Source organism: Macrotis lagotis, chromosome 4 (genome assembly GCF_037893015.1).
Source record: "Macrotis lagotis isolate mMagLag1 chromosome 4, bilby.v1.9.chrom.fasta, whole genome shotgun sequence".
Taxonomy (NCBI): domain Eukaryota; kingdom Metazoa; phylum Chordata; class Mammalia; order Peramelemorphia; family Peramelidae; genus Macrotis; species Macrotis lagotis.
The window spans coordinates 142,145,545-142,170,774 of NC_133661.1; the positions used below are offsets into that span (position 1 = coordinate 142,145,545).

The window sequence follows — 25,230 nt, forward strand, 5'->3', positions numbered from 1 at the left end:
CCTTATGCCTAGAGAAGGGGGTTGCAAATAGTCATTCATTTTTTAAAAGGTGACTAAAATTATGTATTGTATTACAGAATGGTTGCCTAACTAAATTAGAAGAGGAAGTTTCTTGGAAATTCTTGAGACCAGTGAAATCACACCAGTACTTATCACTATCCCTCTCTAGAACTGATTGATTACATTAGCCATTGAGTCATGTAGTACATGAATTGGATTTAAGTTAATATAGCATCAACTAATGTGGAAATATTTTTAACATAGTTATACATATAAAACCTATATTAGATTACTTGTTGTCAAAAGGAGAAGAGAGGGAAGGAGAAAAATGCGGAATTCAAAAATCTTACAAAAAAGTGAATATTGAAAACTATTTTTGCATGTAGTTGAAATAAGAAATAAATTCAGAATAAATTAATACAACATCATATGTCCACAAAAACAATTGAAAAATGTGTGAACAAACAACTATTCTTTGGATGTATACTATGGATAAAGTATCATGTTGAGTAGACCCTGTATGTGGGGAGAATATTTTAGACATAACCCATTATTACATCATATATCCAAAAGGAACCACTCTCTTCAGTCTTCCAGGTTAATCATCTCAGTGTTATTCTTGTATCCTCACTCTCCCTTACCCTGTGTTTTCAGTTGTTGGACAAGCCTTGCCATTCCTTTCTTCATCTATCCCCTTGTCTAAGCCTCCCTTTGGTTTAGGCCCTTATCATACATCTCTCATGGTCTCCCTGCCTCAAGACGCTCTTTTCTTCTGTCTTTCCTTCCCATATCAGCTAATGTGATTTTTCCTTAGGCCATTCTCCTACTCAGTAATCTTGAAGGGCTCTCTATTTTCTCTAAGATTAAAAATAGAAACTCTTCTGTTTAGTTTTCAAAGTCCTTACTAACCTGGCCCAAATCTGTATTTCTAGCTTTGTGGTCTATGACTGGCAGAACTGACCTTCTTAACTATTCCTCCCACAAAGGATGCTCTGCCTTTCCCCTGGTCTTCCCCTATACCTTCTGCCCCCAGCCTCATGTAATCCTTCTCTTCCTCCAAGACCCAGCTCCAGCACTTGATTCCTTTCACTGCCCTCTCTCCCCACCTTGCATTCAGCTCTGGTATGTTTATTCTTCTTATATACATCCGGCATATCTGACCAGGCTTCCTAGGCAGAAGAGGGTATAGGCTTGTTCATTTACTCCATCTGTATCCTCAACTACTAGCAGAATGCCTTTTAGACAGCAGGTGCTTAATGAATGTTTATTGCTTGACCTTACAGGTGAACAGTACCAGTGTCTCAGGTCTAAAGAAATTAAGTTAGCAGCCCAGGGAGCCACAAATAGTGGCTGAGCTCAGTCTAAAATCCTCATCTTTATATCTTCCACCTTACATAATAGATATTTGGGTTTGGGTTTTCTCCTGTACTAGACGGTAATGTCTTTGAAGAGGAGAGAACAAGCATTCCTAAGTGCCTAATTTATGATAGTCACTGTGCTTAAAAATATCCCTTTAGATGCTCACAGCAACCCTGTTGTTGAGAAAACTGAAACTGAGAGAGGCTATGTGACTTGCCCAGGATCATCTAGCTAGTGCCTGAGGTAGGCTTTGAATTTAGGTCTTCCTGACTGTAGACCAAGTGCCTTATCCATTGCAACACCTTGCTGCCTCATTACCAGAAAAAGGGATTAGTATATGCTTAAGTAAGAATGGAACATCAGGTCCCATATTTTAGAGAGTCTTGAGCGCCAAGCTAAGGAGTTTGTAATTTGGAGTGGAGAGGCACTGAAGATTTTAAGCAAGGTAGTGATGTGATCAGAACAAAGATGTGCATGAGGAAGATTATTTTGCCAGCAGTGTAAAGCCTGGCTGGGAGACTGAAGAATCTGAAGACAGAGAGAAGAATTTAGAAGATATTGTAAGTAAGCAGAACCATGAGAACATTGTATGCAGTAGCAGCAATATTGTTTTAATGATGACTTTGAGGAGCTAACTCATTCTGAACATTATAAATATTCAATCTACTACAAAGGGAATTATGAAAGAAGTAGCTATCAGGAAGGGTGGAAAGGGAGGAGAATAAATAAAAAGTACATAGCACAGAATGAAAGAAAATCTAGAAGGAAGCATAGAAAGAAGAATAGCTTTGAAAATGATGCATAAGACTTGTATAGTTTTTTGAAAAAGTAAACTGAGATGTAAATTCATTACTTAGTTGCTTTTTTATATTGTGCTATGACCATTTTCTGTCCATATGTATTTAATTTCAAAATGATTTAAAAAATTTAAAAACCTTTAGAAAAAAGGTTAATGAGTACCTCAACTAAGATGATAACAGTAAAAAATGAAAAGGAATTAATGCTAGAGCTGTTTCTAAGGTAGAATCAGGGGGTGGCTAGGTGGTGCAGTGGATAGAGCACTGGCCCTGGAGTCAGGAGTACCTGAGTTGGAATCCGACCTCAGACACTTAATAACTACCTAGCTGTGTGACCTTGGGCAAGCCACTTAACCCCATTTGCCTTGCAAAAACCTAAAAAAAAAAAAGTAGAATCAGCTAGTCTTAATAATTGTTGGCCTGAAGCAACAGGATTCAACTGTTGGGGTAAGGAAAAGGGATAAACATTTTTTAAAATTAATTCAGAAGGATTGATACAGGGAATTTCAGAAAATTGTGATGTCAGTAGAAATAGAAAGTTTAGGAGAGGTAGGTTATGGAAGAGAGATGAGTTCCATTTTAGAGGGTCTTGAGGTGGGGTTTTTTTTTTTGTTTTTTTTTTTGGCAAGGCAATGGGGTTAAGTGGCTTGCCCAAGGTCACACAGCTAGGTAGTTATTATGTGTCTGAGGTCGGATTCGAACCCAGGTACTCCTGACTCCAAGGGCCAGTGCTCTATCCACTGTACCACCTAGCCGCCTGAGGGTCTTGAATTTTGAAGTGATGGTGGAGATAAAGAATAGCATTGGAAACCACTGACCAAACTTAAGGAGAAGAGATTAGGACTGAAGATAAAAGATTTTGATATTCATGGGAATAGATCAGTTAGCCAAAAGAATTAAGAGAGAAAATAGAGAAAAGGGTTTATGACAGAGCCTTGGGAGGAGGAGATCCAGAAAAGTTGTCAAAGAAAGAACACTACTTCTTTCCTAACTAGAAACAGGAAGAGAAGCAGGAGAACATAGTGACACAGAATTGAAGAAAAGAGAGATGCAAAAGGACAAAGTTGACAGATACTGCAGGGCAATCAAGGAGAATGACTAATGAAATCAAGCAACAAACATATTTTAAATGTCTGCCCTGTACCAGGATATATTTATAAAGTCCCTGCTCTCAAGAAGCTTATACTCTAAAAGGGGAGGCAATGTGCACCTATGGAAGTATGTAGAAAAGTGATACCAAGTATCCCTAGGAAAGGAGTCCAGAAAAGGTTTCTTGCAAGTGACACTGAGTCTTGATAGAAGCAGGGATTCCAAGAGATGAACATGATCAGGGAGACTGACAGCTGACACAAATACCAAGAGATAAGATATGGAATATTGTGATGAGAAATAGTCATCAAAAAGAACTGGGGTTGAATTTGGGGGATAAAGACCTCATTAGTGACTTAGGAAAGAATGATTTTAGTAGAGTGGCAAGAAAAGAAGAAAAAGGTTGGTGATACTGTTCTTCCTATTAATTTGGCAAAGAAGGAACAAAAATGGGAAGGAGGTCACTTTAAAAATTAAAGGAAAGTTTAGAGCCCTACATCAGACAACTCTAAGTTATTCCTGCTTTTCTCAGTTTCTTCACTCTAGTTATGAGAGCTGCTTTCTGTATGGAGAGCTGCTTTCTAGATGGAAGAAACCAGAAGTATGTTTGCTTAAAAAAGAATAAAGGTATCAGCTGAAGAAAACTTTTTCTAATGGTGGAAGTACTCATGAGATTTGACTGAGTTATGTCTTTCCATAGAGGATAATATCCTAGAGTAGTAGAATTTAGAGATGGGAAGGTACCATAGAAATCATTTAATTTAATCTCTTAATTTTAGAGATAGGGAAACTGAGAGCCCTAGATATAAAGAACCAAGATCACATAGTTAATTTGGTGACAGAGCCAAAAATATAACCTAAATGTATTTACTCTCAGGCAACTAAATCATGCTGCAAGTGTTAGCTATATAGAAACATCCATTTCTGGATTTGAACTTGGTTGCATTGACCTGCACTGAGAACTGGATTCATTGGGTTCACTTAATCTTTTTGTTTTGCAGTGTTTAGACTTCTTTTGTAATAGGGGTATTTTTTATAGACCCTCATTCATAGGACTTGAAAGAGTGATGACTATATATATTTATATAAAGCTTTTTTAAAAAGTTTTCCTAACCACAACATTGTGAGGTAGGCAGCAAATTATATATTTGATTTCATTTGATTTGTCATGGGAATCATTCATTTACATAATACAAAATGTAACTCCCTAAAGGCAGAAGGTCATGAGACCTTAGTGGTAAAAATCATCTAATTATCTTTGGGTGTTTTTTTTGTCATTACCTCTCATTTTCTGGCACTGAGACTGCAATCTATCCTGAAAAGAACAGAGAATCAAAAATTCCCTAGGAATAACAAGTTCCTTGGAATTATATGTTCAAAATCATATGAAATAACTATTTTTTTCTGTATTACACTTAAGTAGCATCTTTATCCAAGCATCTAGCCCCTATTGAGTGCTAGTGGAATAAAAGAAGTTAGACCTGGAATCTTGGTTCTCTTACTGTCATTGACTAGCCAAGGACCTCAGGACTTTTAGCTTTAAAATCATGGGGTTGAATTATGTGATCTTCAAATCCCTCCCAGATCTAAAATTCTATACTATTTTGACTCAGTACGTTTTGTCATTTCCAGCTCCTCTCTCTCTCTCTCTCTCTCTCTCTCTCTTTCTCTCTCCCCCCCCCCCACTGAATCCTATGAATATAAGAATCTTAAGAAACTTTTCTCTAGAAGGAATGAATGTTTAAATAAAAATAAGTAATATGCCACCATCTAGTGTCCAAAGAAGGAAATTCTCTCAATTAATGCCAACTTTGAAGGCAAAAAATATTTGGCTAATAGTTTCCAAACCATTTTTTTGATATCTTTCCATGCAAACTTCATTGGGTTGTTAACATTTTTCCATTTACAAAGCACTAATTTTTGTTTATATTCCTGCTTTTCTAATTTTTTTTTCCGATATGGATTTCCAGTGACTTTGGAGAAACAGACCCCAAAACCAGATTTCCTTCCTCAGAAACCTAATTGGGCTTCAAGTTTTTTGGGAATCAAAACATAAGAAAAATACTCAAATTATGTGTTCCTGCAGTTTACCATATCCTTTTCATTACCACAAGCAAACTGCCAACATTTCTAGCCCAGGGAAGAAGAAACTTAATGGGTCTGATAATTCCATAACCATCTCCTTCCACCAATAGATAAGGCCATTCAAACATAGATTCATTGCTGGAAGGGACCTTAAAGATAATGTAGTCCAATTTCCTCATTTTATTTTTGAGAAAATTGGCCATTTCAACCAGATTTGTGAGCTGACTTGTCTAAAGTTAAATAGGGGGAAAAAAGTAAAATTTAAGAGTTAAAGCCAGAATTTGAACCCAGGATATGTGATGATTTCAGGATCAGTGCTCTTTCTTTTGTGGCATTATATTCATCACAAAACAGCATGGACAAACACAGGAATTTACCTTTAAAAAACAAAACAAACAAAATGCATTTATGCCATACTATATAGGGAATCCTTGTTGATTGAATGTATTTTAATGTGTGTTTTTCCTTTTTTTTTCTTTTCTTTTCCTCCAAAAATTAGGCCCTCCAAGTAAAATGGTCCCATCTGAAGTTACCGTGGGTGGATCTAGACTGGCTAATCGATATTTCATGTCAGATCACAGAGTTGGACCTTTCTGCCAACTGTTTGACTTCCCTCCCATCCGTCATTCCCTGGGGACTGATAAACCTCCGAAAATTGAATCTCTCTGACAACCAGCTGGTAGAGCTGCCCAGTGTACAATCCTCTGATGAAATCATCTGTACCAGGTGGGCTGTAGTCCCAAATCATGGAAGAGTGTGAAAGGAATAGTTCATTCTCCACGGAGAGAGCTGCATTTCTCTTCTTGCCAATTTTCCTTCATTTTATTTTAGGTTTTCAAATATAATTTCCCCTTGGAAATTTGAACAGGAAGCTCCTGCCCTCTTATAAATCAATTTCCAGCAGGAGAGACCCTCTTCCCTGATACTCTATCCTTGCTTCATTCCCTTAAAATGTATTGCTATCTCTGATGAGGCCCATAATATTGTGGTGTTATCCTTAGGACAGAAAAATATTAATGATCCCTCATCAGAAGGGCCTACATTTTGATTTTTTAACCAACTCATTGACCAGCTGGATCAGCACCAAATGTCACCCAAAATAGTCTGTGGGCGATCTTGGCTGACATGTTAATGTGACATGCCTGAACAAATATGCTTTCGGTTGAATATAAGCTGTACTTTTCTCCCAAGTGTGGCTCACATACAGAGTTGTAACCAGAAATTTTTGTGACAGGAGGCAATACCACAAACCACACCTGGGTCTAGTGATATGAAGGGCGTCCCTAGTTGAGCTGGGGGAATCCAGGACGCCAGAGCAAAGTGATTGCTGGGGACATCAACATGGGAGCAGAGTTCACCTCAGTCCAATTATCTGTTAGTTTCCTGTTTTAACTAATTATTTTTATTTTGTGCCCTGGGGCAAAGCCATGGTTAGCCTAGCTGTATTAATCAAAATCCATTCTTCAGACTACAGACTCAGTTAATACCTTCCTAGCCACAACAAAAGCAACAACAGTTTTTCCCAGGTTGGATCCCCCTGACATGGATCTACCATCATAGATCCCTGAAGCTTACATCCTCCAGTTGACTGACCCAGGGATCTGACTATAAAGCTCATCAATTTTTCTTTCTTCCCTAATTATCCCTGAGACAGGAGTGGACTGCTATGAGTGAACTAGAGTTCATACAATGGGAAAGAATGTAAGAGTAAAAACACATGAAACAACAGAGATTCTTTTTAATCTTTAAATTAAATTTTATTTTATTTTCAAATCTGTCTTTTCCTCCCTCCCCCCACCTGTATAGTCAAGCAAAACAAATTCCTTCTTCGGTCATATCCAAAAAATAATATGCTTCAATCTTCATTAAAAGTCCTTTCTAGCATCAGGAGACTTCTGCTTTTTATGATTGGTCATTGTGTTGTTTAGAGTGCTTAAATCTTTCATAGTTGTTTTGTCTTCTGTTATTATATAAATTATCCCCCTAAGAACATTAGAGTTTCTAAATTTGGCAACCAAGTGAGGGCTGCCCTCACTTAATAGAGTCTAGAGTAAAGACTAGAGAAGAGCAAGTAAGAAAAATCCCTCTCTATTCTTTCTGTGAAGGAAAACATCTCTCCAAGATCTGGAATCCAAATGTTCTCTGAATCAATAATAGATTGGGGGGGGGGTCATAATGATAAACTTTTAATTGGGATATGGGAGGAAAAGGAAGACTCCTCAGAAGGAATTCATAAAGCACCTTTATCTTAGCCCAAGCTTGGAAGAGGAAAGAGGGGCAGGGAAAAAGAAGAAAAGAGATGGGAAATTTTATGCTTTGAATCAGAGTTTAGTGCCAAAGGTAATCTTGAAAAATATAAAGGTATTCCTTCATTTGTCAAAGCCCTGAGAAGGGATATGATTTGTCCATTATTATGTTAATAGTAAATATCACAATAATAGTTTAGATCCATGTCCTCAGGCTTCAAATGTAGAGCTCTTTCTAGTAAGCCAAGCTGGCTGACCATTCTAAATTTCTCCATTTTCCTGGATTTAGGTAAAAATTGTAGGTTCCCCCCATCCCCATCATTGGGCCAATATTTTTTAAAACACTAACTGTGTGTAAATTTTTTCTTAAAAGCAGGACTGTGGCCTGTATTTGAACTCATACAAAGAAAATTGCATATTTGAAGTAAAAGGAAGCAAGGAAAGAAAAAATATACATACTGATTAAGTACCTACTATGTGATATGCTCTTTACAATTACTCAAAACAACCCTAGAGGTAGAGGTTATTTTTATTCCCATTTTACATTTGAGGAAACTGAGGCAGACAGCGGTTGACTTGCCCAGGGTCACACATCTCTGACATGTCTGAAGCTATATTTGAACTTAGGTCCAACACTCCATCCATTGCACCATCCAGCTTGCTCTGAGAAGTTAAATGATATGGTTGTCTATTTTAATCTTTTTAGTATTTGAATATATTTTTCATTCTCCATGAGGCATAATGACAATTTTATCTATTCAGATTTATTTATGATATTTTGACTTCTGTCCTTTGAATAGGCCACAGCAGAATTTTTTTCTTTAGTTGTGTTAGGGAGAAAAATCTTATTAAAATCTTAATAGCTGATATATAAATATAGCACAATGGAGCTTAAAAATGCTCAAATATATTAGCTTATTTAAACTTCACAGTAATCTTGTTAGCTATCATACACCTTTTACAGATAGGTAATTGAGACTCAAGTGAATTAATTGACTTGCTGAAGTTAACTGAACTAGTGTCTGAGACAGGATCTGAAACCAGGTTTCTCTCTCTCTCCAAGTATAATATTCTATGCTCTGCCTCAATGGTCTCTCTTGTATAAGCAGGATAATTATATCATCATTTTTCAGAGCAATGATAGAAGCTGCCCCAGTGATTTTACTTCTCTTTTCTTAATTACAGGTTACTTGAAATTGATATATCCAACAACAAGTTGTCACATCTTCCTCCTGGATTTTTACATCTCTCAAAACTTCAGAAGCTGGTGGTTACAAAAAATTACTTAGAAAAATTATTTGAAGAAGAAAATGGTATGTCAATCTTTGGTAATCTGATGGAATTTTGTTTTCCTTCTGAAAAAGAGTTTGCATCAAATAGCGAGGTTAATCAGTCAACAAGCACTTGTTATGCTCTGGTGATATAAATAAAGGCAAGACTAGTCCCTGACCTCAAAGAGCTCACATTCTAATGGGAGAGACATCAAGTAAACAAGGTGAACACACAAGATAAAAATATAGTGAGTGGAAAAGAAAATCTGGAAAGGCTTCTGCAGAAGGTAGAATTTGAGCTGATTTTTTTTTAAGATTTTTCAAGGCAATGGAGTTAAGTGGCTAAGTAATTATTAAGTGTCTGAGGTCAGATTTGAACCCAGGTACTCCTGACTCTAAGGCCCATGCTCTATTCATCGCACCACCTAACCACCCCTGAACTGATTCTTAAAGGTGGCCAAGGAAGTAAGCATGGAAGACAATCAGTGAGAAGTCATAGTCAGAAAAGGTGTTTGGAGAATAGCAAGAAAGCCAGTGTAGATGGAGTGTAGACATATAGAGATAAAGTAATATGGTAGGGAACCATCGGAATTTGTTGAGTAGGAAGATAACATGGTCAGGACTGTGCTTTAGGAAGCTTGGTACTTTGGTAGCTGAGTAAATGATGGATTAGAGTGGGGAGAGACTTGGGGCAGGGAGACCAGTTAGTTAAAAGGTGGTTGCAATTAGGAAGATGTTGAAGGTCTGCTCCAGTGTGGTTGGTGCTTGTGTGAATGGAGAGAAGGGGAGAGGGAGAGGGAGAGGGAGAGGGAGAGGGAGAGGGAGAGGGAGAGGGAGAGGGAGAGGGAGAGGGAGAGAGCAAAAATAAGAATAGTAGATGACAAATTCATTATGTAGGGTTTCAGAGTAAAGAATGCTACTCTGGGGCACCCAGGTGGTGCAGTGAATAGAGCACCAGCCCTGTAGTCAGGAGGACCTGAGTTTAAATATGGCCTCAGACTCTTAATAATTACCTAGCTGTGTGACCTTGGCAAGTCACTTAATCCCATTGCCTTAGATTAAAAAAAAAAAAAGAATGATACTGAGTTTGTTAGCCTGAAAGTATGGTGGTGGCTTCGACAGTATTAGGAAAGTTGGGAGAAGGGAATGATTTGTGGGGAAATATAGTAAGTTCTATTTGGAATATATGAATTTGAGATACCCCTGGGACATCCAATTCAATATACAAAAGGTAGTTGGTGATCCAGGACTGGAGCTCAAGGAAAAGAATAGGGTTGGATATAAAGATCTGGAAATCATTTACATAAAGATGATAGTTGAATCCATGAGAACTAATGAGATCAAGCTAGATATTAGAGAGGGAGAAAAGAGCCCAAGTCAGGTTTCCTTTTATTTTTTTTCCTTTTAGCAACTAATTGGATTGGATTAAGGAAACTACAAGAACTTGAACTTTCTGACAATATGTTGACAGAACTACCTACGATATTCCTTCACTCATTCAAATCACTAAATTTCCTGAATGTCTCCAGAAATAAACTGAAAATTTTTCCTGATCCTTGGGCCTGCCCCTTGGTAAGTATAGAATCTGAAATTAAAATAAATATTTATGATAATTTCTACTTAAGAAATTAGTTTACATCTAAGAGAAATATTTAAGATTTCTTAGGGTTGGGAATATGGAAGTAGAAAGTGATATAGAAACAAAGGTCTAGAGAGAAATTAATCAACATACATTTATTAAATGCCTATTATATGCCGGGCCTTATACTGAGTGCTAGGGATTCCAAGACAAAAAAGCAAACAAAAAGAAAAGCGAAGAGAAAGAAGAGAAGGAAGAGAAAGGAAGGAAGAAGAGAAAGAATCCCTGCGCTCAAGAAACTTAATTTCTATCATTTATTATATATAGAATAAATACAAAGCAATTGGGGAAAAACACTTAACACTTGGAAGATTGAAAAACATTCATGTAGAACAGGGGACGGAAACCTTTTTTTCTGCCAAGGGCCATTTGGATATTTATAACATCATTTGGGGACTACATTTTAGGTATCAACTTAAAAATTAGCTTTGGGGGCAGCTAGGTGGCACAGTCAGCCCTGGAGTCAGGAGAACTTGAATTCAAATCCTACCTCAGACTCTTAATAATTACTTAGCTGTGTGACCTTGGGCAAGTCACTTAACCCCATTGCCTTAAATAAATAAATAAAAAATTTAAGTTAGCTTGCTATATTTGGTCAAATAATTAATTCACACCTAAAAAGCTCCTGGATTTACTGAATTTTGAGTTCTTCTTGTGATCAGTCCAAATGATTTTGTGGGCTGTACATTCCTTGGTTCCCCACCTCTTGTAGAAGGTGGTTCCTGAGCTGAGTCTTAAAGGAAGTGGGGAATTCAGATACAAGGTAGTGAAGCCTTCTGTATACAGTGAACACTCAACAAGGAGGGAAGGCTTCAGTATGTCATGAACATTTAATAGGGAGAATAAGTTTCTACCCTCTTAACTAAACTCTGGTTCATACTTATGAAGTAAGTTCATTTTTAAGTATAATTATGAAAAATGAAAATTCTAACACTGAAACTAACTACCTTGTACAATTGTATTCTGTCTCAGAGAACTAGTTACTATCTCTCTGTCTGTCTCTCCCTGAATGTTTAGAAATGTTGTAAAGCTGCCAAAAATTTACTAGAGTATCTGCCAGACAAAATTGCTGTTTTTTGGAAAAATCACCTTAAAGAAGTAGATTTTTCAGAAAATGCACTCAAAGATGTTCCTGTGGGACTCTTCCAACTTGAAGTAAGTCTAAAAGCTCTTTGTTTCTAATCTCCAATTTTTACAACATACTCAGAATTGAAGCATTATATCACCTAATTGCAAAGAATGGCTCCTGATAGATTTTTACTTTTTCATGTCTATGGCTGTGTCAACTAATTTTAGGAGTAGGAGTTTTATTATTTTTTTTTCCTAGCTGGAAGATATGTGGCTAGAAAATTTTTACAGTCATAGGAGATGCACCAGAAGAGTAAATGCTTCCCATTCTGACCAAGGAGAAGAATTTATTTCCCTTTCAATATAGAGGCAGCATGGGATGGTGGAGGAGCTCTGAACTGGGAAACAAGGAATCTAGACACTCATTCCAACTCTGCCTTCTCCAGGTCATATTTCACACCACTATCAAAGTGTTCATTCTAAAGCAAAGCTCCGATTACATCACTCCCCTCTTGGGCAACCTGCAGTGGCTCTCTGTTACCTTTCCTCCCTTTACATTCCCTTCACAGCCTGATTTCAACCCACCTTTCCACCCTTATTATATACATCCCTCCTCTTTACACATTGTTCAATCCATCCAAACTGGTCTTTCTATTCCTCACAGACAGAACTCCATCTCCAACCCTGCTCTCAGCCCTTTGCACCACCCAGGTCCTCTTTATAGAATGTTTGCACCCCTAGATGCTGGTTATCAATCATAGTTATCAGCCCAACTCAAATGTCAACTCCAATTAAACCTTTTCTGTTACCCTTCACTTATCAGTGTCATCTTCCTCTACAAATATGTGTCTGTCTTGTCTATCATCTGTCTGTCTATCTTTCTATTTGTCTGTCTATCCATCTATCTACACATATATGTCTACTCCAAAGTTCACTCCTGATCATATATAATAATCATATTATATATGATGTATGTATCCAAGAACATATGTATAAAATATATTCTATACATAAACATATTCTGTCTATATTTGTAAACTTATCACATGTTTCCATATAAATGTATATTTATATATAAAAACACATGTATAGTGTGAATAAGTATAAATGCTTATGTATATATGTATATAAAAATAAAAACTTAGATGTGTACATATTGTCTTCATCTTCCCTCTCCCCTTATCTCTACAACTATTTTATATAAGTTCCTTGATGTCAGAGATTGATTCCTCATCTTTTTATAACCCACATTTAACATGGTGCTTGGAACATAAAATTCACTTAATGCTTGTTGATTGATCAGTGCCTGAGATCATGTCTAAGGTCCTTCAAGCTCTAATTAGTTGACAGAGTTTTGAAAAAGTACAAAATAAAAGATCAGAACTAGAGAGAGCAAATATAGATGTCAATACCAGTGCTAGCCTCAGTATAAGAGAAGTCACCTTCCTCCAAGTTGTGATTTTGGGGATGCTAAGAAGGCCCAACTCGCCTGTCTGATGATGTTGTATTCTCTATACTAATTTTTTTTCTTTCTTCGGCTACTTTCTAACATCCTTCAAACATTCAGTCCTCTTTTCTGCTTTTGTTATATATTGTTCCTCAGAGGGTCCATCCCCCTAAGGTGAATAACTCAGTCTTTATTTGCATTTGAACGGAATTATCATCACAGTTCATACCCTTCCAGTTATGGGTCACCATTATGTTTGAAAAGGCTGTTGTGTTCTTCTCTGGTCACCAGATGGCATGCCCAGAGCACTCTGTTATCCTAGACTTGGAGAATACATTCAACATCTAGTTATTCCTGTGTTTTCATTTTTGGCCTAGTCAAGAAGAATGGGTCATAGTTCTATGACCCTGGCTTGCTGAAACTTTTTATCAAGCCACTTAGTTAGGGATGTGAAAGTATATACTCATCCTTTTTTTTTTAACCCTAGCATCAGATTTTCCCGTTTTCCTCTTTTGAGAATGTATTTCATTTCATAGTTGATACTTTCTGTCCTGAATTTTGAATACAGTATTTTAGGATTAGGGGTAAGACAATAACAAATAATAATAAAAAAATAACAGTTTATGCTCATATAACCCTTTGCAATCTCAAAAGCAGCTTTGATAAATTAGATCATTTTAATCCTCACAGTCACCCAGTGAGTTGGATAGTATAACTTTGATTTTTTTTATTTGTTTTGTTATATTTTACAGATGTAGATACTGAAGCTAAGACTAGTGAGGGTGTGACAGAACTAAAAAAAAGTAATGGAGACTTGGTTCCATGAAAGGAAAGATCATTGGATTTGGAATCAGGAAATTTGGATTTAAAAAAAAATCTCAGTTCAGCTATTTTGTAGGTATATAACATAGGGGAAGTTGTGTCATTTCCCTAAGGTCTCAGTTTCTTCATTTGTAAAATGAGGAGATTGAACTAGGTGACTAATAAAAACCTTATAATTCAATGTTCCTCTTTCTAAAATATAAATATTCTGACTACTGCTCTAATCTTCATGGCATGCTATTTCTCCTATTCGATGTTTATATTATAGGATCACTTGATCAAAATATTAATTTCATGTTTTTAAAGGAAACAGACAGATGTGTATGTATGGGTTTATTTTTGAAGGATCATCAAATTTAGATTTTAAAATTTCTATATTTGGGTGATTGCCTTTAAATTAGTGTGATTTAACTATTCTTGTAGAAGTCAGTGACATCTAAAAATGAATCACAGAATCAGAACTGAAGGTTAAATTGGCTGGTATGCTTTTATTTCAAATCTTGAAAGAAAAATAATTCACATTTATGAAATATGATCTTTTTTAGTTTAGTTTTTTTTTTTTGCATGGAAATGGGGTTAAGTGGCTTGCTCAAGACCACACAGCTAGATAATTATTAAGTGTCTGAGGCTGGATTTGAACCCAGGTACTCCTGGCTCCAGGGCCAGTGCTCTATCCACTGTGCCACCTGGTTGCCCCCGAAATATGATCTTGTACAGCACATGTTTCTTAAATTCACCTTAGAAATAATTTTATGATAGCGAAAAGCTTTCATCTACTGCCTTTGTTAAAAACAAAACATGAAATAGATATGAGTTGGGTAAACATAGTGACCAAAGGTACTCCTTTCCTTTCTCTGGCCTCTGCTTTTGGAATTGTGAAGTTATTGGCCAGGACTAACCATACGTTTTTTCCTCCTTAGTCATTCCACCCCCTTCAAAATTCTTTCTCTGTCCATAGGAGGTGAGGGAGGAATGAGTAGACCATGTATTCTAACAGTCTAGCCTTGTCTCAAATAGTAAAAAGTGACTGCCAGGTTTTTTTTTTAGCTCTAGGGACAGAAAGAAAATCAAAGTCCAATATACTTTTGCCTTTTTTTAACACTGCTATTTATAGTTTAGTAATTCAACTGTTGCCTTTCTATCATAGACATGAGCATAAGATGTCAACAGGCTATTTTGTAATATTAGGGGGATGGATCCACTTCAAGGTGGGTTGCTTACAACTCTTCATTCCTATGATAATATAACCTGGGTAAATGCAGACTAGTAAATACAGATTGGACTTGGAATCAAGGGACTTGAGTTTAGAAAGGAGTTTCAGGATGGGATCTGAACATGTAAAAAACTTTTCTCTATACACATATACATATATATATATATATGCATGTACACACATATATTTTAAACTAAAAAACTTCCTTGATTCACTCATCATTAATTTCTTAGTTCAAGATGTTTCTCCTATTTTTTTAGGGTTTTTTTTTTTGCAAGGCAATGAGGTTAAGTGGCTTGCCCAAGGCCACACACCTAGATAATTATTAAGTGTCTGAGGCTGGATTTGAACCCAGGTACTCCTGACTCCAGGGCCAGTGCTCTATCCGTTGAGCCACCTAGCCACCCCTTTCTGCTATTTTTTTATTGTTTTTGATAGCTTCTTGTTCTTGCCTTTCTCTTTCAGACTTTGGTGTCCTTGAAATTACTAGGAAACCAACTAATCACCCTTCCCTCTCAAGAAAAATGGACCTGCAAACAGCTAAAATACCTGGATCTTTCTAAAAATCAACTTGGAAAGTAAGCAGCTATATTATGGTCAATTTTTAATATAGAATGTTTCAAGTTATGATACAATTTTTAGTTATAATAGCAAGTTTTGAGTATGTTCAAGTTGGTCACATAAGATCTTTATTCCTAAATTTAACTGTGAAGAAGACTAACAAAGTAAAACACCATTTTTTAAAGCCTCTTAGATTGGCCCTTCTGATTATTTATTTCTAATTTCAATTAACTGGTGACTCGAGTTTGCATCTTATAATTTAAGTCACAAGTAAGAGAGATGAGAGATAAAACAAAATCTAAAACCTGTCTAATAAAATGTGCTGTTAATAAGATATAGCAAATATGGCCTTCTGGAAATAAAGTCTCATTTATTTATTTATTCGTTCATTTAATTAATTATTTATTTGTTTACATGGCACCTCGTATCTAGCATCTTGGCAAAGTCTGTACCTAATTGCATAATGGATTTTTCAAAAGGCTAACCATAGCAAACAACTTAAAAATGTATCTTTGCAGATATCATTTGGTGCATGTCCAAACTGTACTGGACAAAGAAAATGTTGCTTGTGCAGTATCTGAACAAAATAGAGAACAGAAACTAAAACAAAGAATACATTTTTTTAAAAAATTCAAAATAATATATCAAATATAAATTTGGTCAACTATTCAATTTCCCCTTGAAACACTAATGTTGAAAAATAGAAAACAAAGCCTATAGCTTAGCTTCTAAGAGACTAAGTAAATTTTTGTTTGTTGTTTTTCTAGTCAGATATTTTATTATATAGAGATACCACCTACAGATATAAACCAAATGCCTTCTTCCTTTACCTTTTTCCTACAGAAGTGAAGATGGACTTAAAACAAAACGGATTTCCTTCTTCAATACCAAGAGCAGACAACGCTCATGTACAGAGATAGGTATATTTGTATATTCAGTTCCCACCCTGAAAAAGCAACTAGGAACAGCATGTTGGGTAGACTTGCCAGCCACTGTGTAGATGGAATTTTCCCATGTAGGGGGGTTTATTGTCTTCAGTGACAGAAAATATCATTTAATATATAATGTCATATTGGAATGAAATGCCCTGATATAGGCTGTCTTTTACTCATTTACCCCAGGATTCCTGATGTAGCACTTCCCAATAAATCAATGTTTTCTTTGTGACAATGCCACCCAACTCCATCACCATGATCCCCATTACTATCTCCCAGAGTAGATGTTGCCAAGTCTAGCAGATTGCCTTCATTAAACTGTTTGAAAAGGGAATATAGATTTCCCTCAAAGTCCATCTGATCTAGACATTTATTTCCACAAGTTTGTTTACTGTGGTTAATTAAGAAAAATAGATGACTTTATCAAATTGCTAGAAAATTTAGGGGGAATAATCAACCTGCTCCTGCCTTTAAACTCACCAACATCTCGTTTTGTTCTAAGAATTGAAACACATATAAAGTCAACTGGTCTCAAAAGTGTATCCTTTGGTAGACTGTTCTGTGACAACTAACCCATAATGAAGTCCTCTTGAAGGCAATTCAGCTTTCTGATCAGACTTGAAAGATCTGTTTTGCTTAACTTTTTATAGCTTCTAATGGGAATGATCTGTATTAGTATAAATAAAATCCTGCAAAGACCAAAGAGAATTTGAAGGGAACTGGACTAGATCAAAGGTTCTTAACCTGGGATTTGTGAAGTTTTTCAAAATATTTTTCAAAATATCTTGATAATGTTTTTCAAAATAATTGGCTTTCTTTAGAGTCTTGTATATTTTATTTTATTTTATTTAGAAATATTATACTGAGAAATAGTCTTCACTAGACATCCACAAAATTACATGGCACAAAAAAAGAGGAAGAACCTCTAGCTATATTTGATCTATAAAGTCATCTCCAAATTTCTTTTACTGCAAATATCTTCCTGATTCGAGTAGAGATATTTCTTTCATCTTCATTGCTATTTTTTAAGGAGTTGACTAGTTTTACTTGGTGCTCTGTTTGGACTAAAATAGAATATAATTTGATTTGGTAATTTATTTCATTTCTATACAGTAGTTTCAGCTTTGGTTTTATTTGTACATATACACTTCAGTTTATAGAACTGATGTTTTCTTGTAAAGTTCTCTATAAGTTTAATTTTTGTAAATTACATTCAATTTCAAATACAGAAAGAAAATTTGCCTTTTAAAGGATCACTTTCTTATTTGAAGAATGCTTTTTTTTAGGTTTTTGAAAGGCAAATGGGGTTAATTGGCTTGCCCAAGGCCACATAACTAGGTAATTATTAAGTGTCTGAGGTCAGATTTGAACTCAGGTACTCCTGACTCAAGGGCTGGTACTCTACCTACTGCACCACCTAGCTGCCCCTGAAGAATGCTTTTAAAAGCAAATAATTATCCACAAGTTTATTTTATTTTTTTAAAAAAGTAGGTGACATTTGTGATAAGTTATTAACTGAAGAATTCTTTGGTGCAGCTTTTCTGAGGAGTGTGAGTCCCACAGTTAAAGTGGAAAAGGAGAGCTAATAGAATGTTTTTAATATTTCCTTCACAGTATTTTCAAACCTTGCCAGGTGAAGTCAACATCCTTTTTTGGTACAAATTCCCTCTCCTCAGTTTAGAGGGCCATCTGCTAAATCTCAATGGCTATGTAGATTGATAGAAAGCAAAAGGACATGCCTTATATATCTTCCATCTGCTTCAACCAGGAAAACTGTAAACCTGACTTAGTGAGATGCATGACATTTTTCCAGAAACCATCTTGGAATGGATTTAGAAAATCCAGCTCAAAAATCCATGACAGTGGCACCTGGGAGAAAATGTAGGGGAGTTCCAGCTTTATAGAAAAGTTGATAATATGAGGATTTTGTAGTTTTGTAATACCCAAAGGAATTGCAAGTAAAAGACATGGTATCTGGTTGTTTTTTTGTTTATTTATATAGACAATTTCTTCCTGATTCCCTTTGATGTTTTAGGAAATTATTACTGTATTTCATGATTTTTATTTTTGAACCTGTCATAATCACTGATATTCATAATATTTTCTAGAACTAGAATGAATCTCAGCCCAATTCCTTCATTTTAAGATGAGGAAACTGAGTCCTAGAGAGATTAAATGAATTATCTGAATTCATAAAGTATCAAAGGGAGTTGGGAAGGGGGCAGCTAGGTGGTACAGTGGATAGAGTACCAGTCCTGAAGTCAGGAGGACCTGAGTTCAAATCCAGCCCCAGAATTTAATAATTATCTAGCTGTGTGATCTTGGGCAAGTCACTTAACCCTATTGCCTTGCAAAAACAAACAAAAAGTGAGTTTTGGATTCAAGGCCTTTGGCCCCGGAGCCAATGCTTTTTTTCTCTATACCAGTCATATCAGATATTGATGGAAGGATGCTTACAATTTGCAAAGTTCGGGATATTTTATAGTAAAGTATTTGTGATTCTTAGAAGTCGACTTGAAATAGCATCATCATATTTATTCATGGGAGAAAGAATAATCTTTTTTTTAAGTCATGTACCCTTTAGCAGTCTATGGACTGCCTTTGGACCCTTTCTCAGAAAAAAAATGTTTTTGTATACACAAAAATAAGATATATATATATATATATATACATATATATGTCTATATGATTATAAAGGAATTTGTAGAGGAATGTTGTAATCAAGTTATCAAAAAAGTTCAAGGAGGCAAGATTAAGACCCTGTGCTATAGAGGATTTAGACCCCATGGATTTGAAATCGTTGGAACTAAGTTTCCAGATATGTCACTGTGTGACAATTGGAAATCACTTTTCCTTTTGGGGTCTCAGTTTTCACATCTGTGAAAAGAAGACTTTAAGTTAATTAATTCAGAGGCCCCTTCTGGTTCTGATGCTATGAATCTGAAAGGTTCTAGTGTAGTTTTATTATTGTTTATCTTTCATTTTCAAAGGGGACCAATGACATCATGCATGGTGTCTTGACTTGTGAGTGAATTAGATTTAAGTGAGGCAGAGTTGTGCTTCCTAAATCATCCAAGTTCAGTGACAAGACAAAAGTCAAGACAACTAGAGATGGCCTGGGAAGCAATGAATTACCTTGGAAGCTTTGAGGTCTGACCAAACTCTAAGCATTGCACAGTGCCTGTTTCAGCCTCCTTCATGGCTAACAGAACAAATTACTTTCATCTATCCATTGCAGTGGGGGAAATCTTCATGTGGTTAAGGTAGATATTCCCCTAACTCATTGATGGGTTTGAGGTCCATCAGTTACCTTCAACCTGATTTAGCCCATATGATGAGGTGTATTTTCTAGGGTGTACCAGCTGTGCCTGCTACATAGAGTTTGTATCCACAGGGTGAGAATTGAGTGAGAGATAGTCACCAAAGATGTAGGAGAAGCAAACCCTCATACCAAAAATGCTAGTCCTCCCTGAACACCCCACACATAGTGGAAGGGGTAAACAAAAAGACTTTTCTCATTGATGTCATTTTAGAGCTTAAGAAGAAGGTTTGATTAGGTATAAAAAAGACAATATAATATATTTGGTCCTACTCATTCATTGTTCATGTGTTAAATCTGTTCCATTAGTCAATAATGTAGAACTATTTCTCAGCACATGATGAGTCATAAGACAGGGTTATAATTCAATAATGAGATTTATGCTATAAAACATATATATATAGGAATACATATACATATATATATGTATATGTATATATTCCTTGTTAAAAATAGTGGAGCCTCCCCCAAAGGATGATTATGAGAAGCTCACAAGGAGGAAAAGGAGATCTTTTTGTGGTTAAATCAACTAAATACAAATGAGATCAATAAGAAGTGTTGGGAAAATATCCTAGAAAATAGACTGAATGCAACAGGGTATGTTGTTTGAGGGAACAAAAGAAAAACATAGCTCAGTTTCCTTGGAAGAATTCTGGTAATTTGAGATCATAGCTGGTAACTAGGAGGTTCCTGGATTTTTTGAAAAATTTATTATTATCATCATCATCATCATCATCATCATCATCATCATTAAACATTGTTATTAAGTAGCAATATGATCAAGTGAATTGACTTTGGACCTGAAGAAGATCTGACGTATACTAGCTGTGTGACCATGAGTACCCCTCAGACTACTCTCTAAAATTATAAGTGATTGATGAAATTGCTAAATCAATTGAAGGAGTTTTCTCAGGAAAAGTTCCCTACAACCATGAAATTATAGGTCTGGATAATTTACTATGTGTAGGAAAATTTAGACTTACCAATTGTGGGAAAAAAGAAGACTATTTGCCCAGAAAAACTAATACTTTCAGGTAGTTGTCCTTACAAACTATTTATCCCTGGATAAGGAATGATTTACCAAAGATAACTTGTGTGCAGATGGGTAATAAAATTCAGGGTAATTTTATGCACATACAAGTTGTCATATTTATATAGTGGTTTGCCCAAAAATAATTTTGGATGGCTGTTTTTACGGTAAAATTTAAGCTGGCAGTCATAAATAACTTATGAATAAATAATTACAGTTCATAAATACCTGGATCTGTGTTCTACACAACAGACATTTTCCACGTTGGGTAGAAGATGTATGACTGGTGTAACTGATGTTTACCCTAGCACCTTCTGACTACATCAATTGGTGTTTGAGATTTATTCTTTCGATACACATGCAATAGGTATTTAATACTACAATGAAACTTTGAAGTTGGAGCATTAGGTCAAGAAGTGTTAAAGAAGACTGTCTTTTTCTTGAAAGAAGAATCTAAAAGGTTCTTTTCTCTAGAAAAGGTGAATTAATGCAGCTGAGTAAAGAATTTCATCACTTTTCAATTGAAGTTAAAAGTACCTACTGAGCATTTCTTCATAGAACAAGAATCTTGCGCAAAAGTACCTTTAAAGGTAGTGGCATTCATTCTTCATTATTGTAGTAGAAGCTCCTGAGAAGAGTTTTATTCTAAATGCAACTTAACCTGATTTTCAAAGAAGTGAGTGAATTTTTGATATTCCTTTACCTTGTCTCACAGAACATTCTCTGAGGCGAAGGTGCCACATTATTGTTGAAAGGAAACTATCTCTAAGTAGAAAAAGAGAATTGCTTTAACTTTTTAAAAAAGAAAATGCTGGCTTATTTTTAAGGGCCATGCCAAGAGGCATGCAAGTAAGAGAACTACACAGCAGTCTGTTTGCCATGGGCTTATTGAGCTGAAAAGAATTTCAATTCTTTTTTTTTCTCCTTATTTTTTTTTTTCTTCCTTGGAAGAATGCACAGATTCAAAAATTCTGCTGATATTCAAGCCTGGATTTAAGAACTAAGAACTGAGAACTTTGAGATGCACTCCACCCCCCCCCCCCAAATAATACTTGTTAAATGACTACTTGACATTTTATTTTATGGTAATCATGCAATGATCCCAATCACACAATTCACCCAATGGGTGAATCCTAGTATGGGAATCTTCACCAAAACATATATAATCCATCAGTGACTTTTTGGATAAGTTTTAAGGGTTTACTTGATGGATAAAAATATTAAATGACTTTTATAGCATTACTTAGCTAGTAAATTTCAGAGATGACATTTGAATCCAGTGTTTTTTGACTTCAAACAATTCTTTATTCATTGTCATAGAGCCTTATAATTGATAGCATAAATATTAATAATTATATCATGATCATAATTATTAATTTTTTAATCTCTGATATATAAGGAACTCTTTCTAAGGAAACTTCCTCTACCAATGTAGATTATCACCTGTTTTGAAATTTAGATTTCCATAGTTGCCTGCAACACAGAGATTAAGTGATTTGCCCAGGGTCTCGTAAGCACTGATTAGACTTGAACTCAAAGCTTCCTGACACTGAGGTCAGTCTCTACTTTCCTGAGATATAAACTGTCTTTTCCTATAAGGTCTTCATGGGGTAAAATTTTGACACAATTTTATTTTAATTTTTATAATCATCTCTACATTATCTTTTAGGTTTGGGGCTAGAATTTCCAGCCTTTCTTAGTGAATCCTTAGAAGTTCTGTGCCTGAATGACAATCAACTTGACATGGTCCCACAGTCTGTCTGCCTACTAAAAGGCTTATCAGAACTCTACTTAGGAAAGTAAGTACAAACTGGGAAAAACTGTATAATGCCTATCCCATGACGTGCACAACCAAGGGTACTGCTTGAATCAGCAAATTTCCCTTGCTTTGTGGTGTCTAATGATTGAATAAAAAATAAAAGCAGTTCTATCACCTGAAATAATCATGGGTTTTAAAAATTAAGTTGAGTTGTTTGAAATTTTTTTTGGAAAAGATATCATTTTGGAAATTTTAGCACTTTCTCCCCCCATCTGAAGGTTTTATGAGGATTATTAGCCATTATATGAGAATTTGTAAAATTTTTCACACTTCAAAGCATATTTGACACTTTAACTTTACTGCATCCATATTTGGAGTTTAAAGAATTTTGCAAGCTTTCTTTTAATGACTCTTAATAATCTTCAATACTTCCTTTAAATGGGAGAGAAAAGGCTAAAATTTATAGCCCATTATCCTTTCCTTCTTAAAGAAAAAAAGGAGCCAATATAATTAAAGCATGATTAACAAAAATGCAAAATTTACTCACTATTCATGATCTTCCAATAACATTTTCTTGTAATCTTTCATGGTAGTAAAGGTAAATAGTAGGGAAATGAAACTTAAACAATTCTAAGACCTAAGTTTTTCCAAAGGAAAATACTTTAAAAATAATCAATGGAACAGTAGAAAAACAGAATAAAGATTCAATGCTTATGATGGAAAATGGAAACTTTAAAAGGCAATGAATAAGACATAATCTTTATCCAGCAGTCATCCCAGATTAGTTATTGTGTGTGTGTGTATGTGTGTGTGTGTGTGTGTGTGTGTTTCAGTAATCCAGGTCTCCGTGAGCTTCCTCCAGAACTTGGGCAGTTGGCTAATCTTTGGCAACTAGATATAGAAGAACTGAATATAAGCAACATTCCTGCAGAGATCCAGAAAGAAGGTAGGCAATCTACTTATCTACTGTCCATGTTTTGATTAGATTACCTCCTAGAAAAAAATGATTCCCATATATATATATATATATATATATATATATATATATATGTATATATGTATGCATACAAAGCAATTGTATAACAGATATTCATTGGGGAGCTCTGATCTTATCAACAGTTCTTCCTCTAGCTATACAGATGTCCATAGATATGTCTGTTCAACATGTGCCCGTTGGGTCTGTATTCTCCTCTGAGTCCACTAACAGGGGTCTACCCATCATTCATGGGGAATCATCCTCACTTTCAGGTATTCGGTAATTGATGACAAATTCTACTTTGGTTATTTATATCAAGGGTTCAAAAAAAATTAAGTGACATAAGAATTTTTTTCTTCTGGTTTTAAACTAATGTAATTTTGATCAAGCTATTATACATGAGAAAAATTTGTTTCTTTATGTCTGTAACTTATTGAAGACTTTCACTCATGCAGTTCATCAGTGTTGTTCTTTCTCTCTTACTTAACCCTAATGCCTTTCTTTACTCAATGGGTATCATTTCCATGTCTGACCTCAATGAAAATTTCCTTTGTGAAGTTCCCCACCACCACCCTGCCACTTATTCTGTAGTAGAATTTGAAAATACTGATTGGAAGCCTGTGAATCTATTTATTACATCTATTTTATTTATTTTTCTGCTTCTTATGTTTTTTTTTTATATATAGGCCCGAAAACTATGTTAGCTTACTTGAGAGCTCAACTTCGGAAGGCAGAAAAATGCAAGTTAATGAAAATGATTATTGTGGGTCCTCCACGACAGGGCAAGTCAACTCTCTTAGAAATTTTACAGACTGGGAGACCTCCACAGATGATGCACAGTGATGCCACTATCAGGACCACCAAATGGGAGCTACAAAAACCACCTGGATTGAAAGCGAAGGTCAATAATGGTTAGAGTTAAAGGTTCATTTGGGTGGGAGGGAATTTCTCACTTGGTTCTCTTCTCTAACACAACAGGATTATCCTTAAACATAGGTATAGACACTGCCAGTGTGTCTCTCCCATGACATTCATTCCATTGTATGCTTTGGTTAAATGGAATTATTTTCAAAGCAAATAATTTTCTTAATTTCCTTTATTATCATCTCTCAATATAGGTGAAGCTGAAATTTAGTGGAAATTGGCAAGTATTTGCCTGCATTATCATTTTTCAAGTTCTGTATAGGACTTGACCTTGGGAGTATATGTTAGTCATAATATTTTCTAACATTTTCAACATAACATCAAGAATTTTTCCTAATCTCAAAACTTATATGTATGTACACATAATATTTATAAATGTATAGATATATACATACATGTGTATTTGCTACTGTGAAAAGTAACAGAAATTTTTGCCCCAAAAATAAGTTTAAGGAAGTTAGATTTATCTTATAGAACTAATGGAAAAGTAATAATATTAATGGTATCTGATGTTTATATCACACTTACTATGAGCCAGACATGCTCAGCACATTATAGTTGTCTTTTCATTTGATCCTCACAACTCTGGGGAGGTAGGTGCTGTTATTTTCCACCTTTTGCAACTGAAGAAAGTGAGACAAACAGCAGTAAAGTGACTTGTCTAAGGTCATACAGCTAGTAAGTACCTGA

At 35.5% G+C, this 25,230-nt stretch overlaps 1 protein-coding gene across 3 annotated transcripts in view; it reads left to right on the forward strand.

Annotated features, from left to right (window-relative positions):
- The window catches only part of LRRK1 (leucine rich repeat kinase 1), a 175,799-nt gene that overhangs the window by 93,325 nt on the left and 57,244 nt on the right, over positions 1–25,230 (forward strand). For all 3 annotated transcript variants that reach the window (XM_074234232.1, XM_074234233.1, XM_074234234.1), the window contains exons 7-15: positions 5,830–6,056; positions 8,762–8,889; positions 10,256–10,419; positions 11,504–11,641; positions 15,502–15,614; positions 16,441–16,517; positions 22,551–22,680; positions 23,474–23,586; positions 24,303–24,517. In XM_074234232.1, coding sequence (XP_074090333.1) covers positions 5,830–6,056; positions 8,762–8,889; positions 10,256–10,419; positions 11,504–11,641; positions 15,502–15,614; positions 16,441–16,517; positions 22,551–22,680; positions 23,474–23,586; positions 24,303–24,517 — 1,305 coding nt within the window. The remainder of the gene's footprint in view (positions 1–5,829; positions 6,057–8,761; positions 8,890–10,255; positions 10,420–11,503; positions 11,642–15,501; positions 15,615–16,440; positions 16,518–22,550; positions 22,681–23,473; positions 23,587–24,302; positions 24,518–25,230) is intronic.